The following is a 1,684-nucleotide window of genomic DNA, read 5'->3' as shown; positions in this document are numbered from 1 at the left end:
CTCTCTTTGGCAGCATCCTTCTCTGCAGTTCCTTCTTCTTCCCGGTATAGCCCCTAGACCATGAACCTGCTCCTCTGCTGCGCTATGAAGCAAAGAAAAGCGCCAACTATCCATGAGTGGCGACGAGTAAGCTGGAAATTCTACATTAGGTGGTTCTTTTATGAGTACCTTTCCATAATGCATATTTTTTGCCCATTCTTCCTGTATTTGTTTGAAGAAAACGTTTTCAATGTGTTGCTTCAAGATTTTACAGTTCTTCGTAATTTTCTCTTGTGTATACTCTACATCGGGGCAATTGTACTTGTAGGTAACATGGTCTGTCAGCGGTTTTCTCCATCCCCTCTCTTCAAGGCCTCATAGCTTTTACACGTTGCCTGCATTTCTGGGTGTGATCTTACATAAATTCCCTTTTTAACCATCTGGATTTCTGTCTCTACTTCGATTGATCTCAAGCCTATACCTCCCTTGTTGGTAAGAAGGTATACGTGGTCATTAGATGTTGTTTTCCCCTTGATGTTTTCTTTGATTAGGATTTTTCTGACCTCCTTGTCCAAGTCACGGCATTTTTTCAGAGTTGTTGCTCTCTTCTCGTCGGGATAGAGATTGCCCATAACGTAAATAATACTGGGTATGACTGTGCTGTTGAACAGATGTGCCCTTTGTGGCGTTGTCAATGATGATTTGAATATCTGTTCGGTGGTCTGTATTGCCTTCATACTGACTGTTTCGAAATTGGTGGTGGTGTCTCTCTCTAGTTGTTCAATTCCCAGATATTTATATCCATTTCTCACTGCTGGCAAGAAAGGAGTTTCCTCTTCTTTTATTGGTTCTGTCACCCTGCTATACATTCCACATTTTTCCGTATTTAATCTAAGGCCCAGTTCAGCTGTACTTCGTTCCAGTTCTTGGGTTAAGGTCTTCAGCCCTTTTTTCGAACTTGTATGGCATTTGAAATCATCCATAAATGCCAGAATGTGGAACCTTCCGGAAGTATCTCGCATAACGTTTCTACTCGATCTTACAGAGAGCAATATGCTCGCAGTCAGTAAAATGAACAGCAGGGGACTAATTGTGTCACCCTGGTATACTCCCTTTTTTATGGAGATGGGTTTCGTTTTCTTTTTTCTTACTCTTATTCTAATGGACCATTGCTTTAGTAATGTTTTTAGGATGTTTTTCATATTCTTGTTTAAGGGGACTACTCAATCAGTCTTTTTAGTTGTCGATGACTGATGGAGTCATAGGCCTTTTGGAAGTCATACCATGCAGAATAATGAATTTTTCTTGACATACGGGCTTGCTGTGTTATTGCCTTATCCATAAGTAGTCCTTGAGTTGTTCCCCAGACATTCTTCCTTGCTAATTGTTCCACAGGTATGGCCCACTCAGGTAGGTTTTTCTTCAAAATCGATGTTACAGTGGCAGTTAAGATCTTATAATCTGTGTTGAGCAAGGCAATTGGTCTGTAGTTGGCAAGATTATCTTCGTCGCCCTTTTTATGTACCAGGACAACCTCAGCTCTGCTGTCCTTCTCCTCCAACTGGTATCTTCCAAGCAACGTATCTGTAACAAAGGATTTAAGATATTCTTTAGCGGTGTCAAGTATTTTATAAATGTAGTTTGGGATACGATCTTCTCCAGGTGCTTTCCAGGGTGAGCTGGTCTTAAGGCTTTCTTCTACTTC

General features: G+C 41.0%; 1 protein-coding gene across 1 annotated transcript; it reads right to left on the bottom strand.

Annotated features, from left to right (window-relative positions):
- Window positions 1-320: 320 nt before the first annotated feature.
- Window positions 321-1,001, bottom strand: LOC123677890. The gene has a single exon (XM_045614620.1). The coding sequence runs from the start codon at window positions 999-1,001 to the stop codon at window positions 321-323; it is 681 nt and encodes a 226-aa protein (XP_045470576.1).
- Window positions 1,002-1,684: the final 683 nt, after the last annotated feature.

This window comes from Harmonia axyridis, chromosome 4 (genome assembly GCF_914767665.1).
Source record: "Harmonia axyridis chromosome 4, icHarAxyr1.1, whole genome shotgun sequence".
In the NCBI taxonomy this organism is placed as follows: Eukaryota; Metazoa; Arthropoda; class Insecta; order Coleoptera; family Coccinellidae; genus Harmonia; species Harmonia axyridis.
The sequence above is the reverse complement of the archived record's forward strand: the minus strand, read 5'-3'. Positions and strand labels throughout refer to the sequence as shown.

Coding starts and splice junctions, on each gene's coding strand:
- LOC123677890 (XM_045614620.1), bottom strand. CDS start 1,001: ATGCGAGATACTTCCGGAAGGTTCCACATTCTGGCATTTATGGATGAT.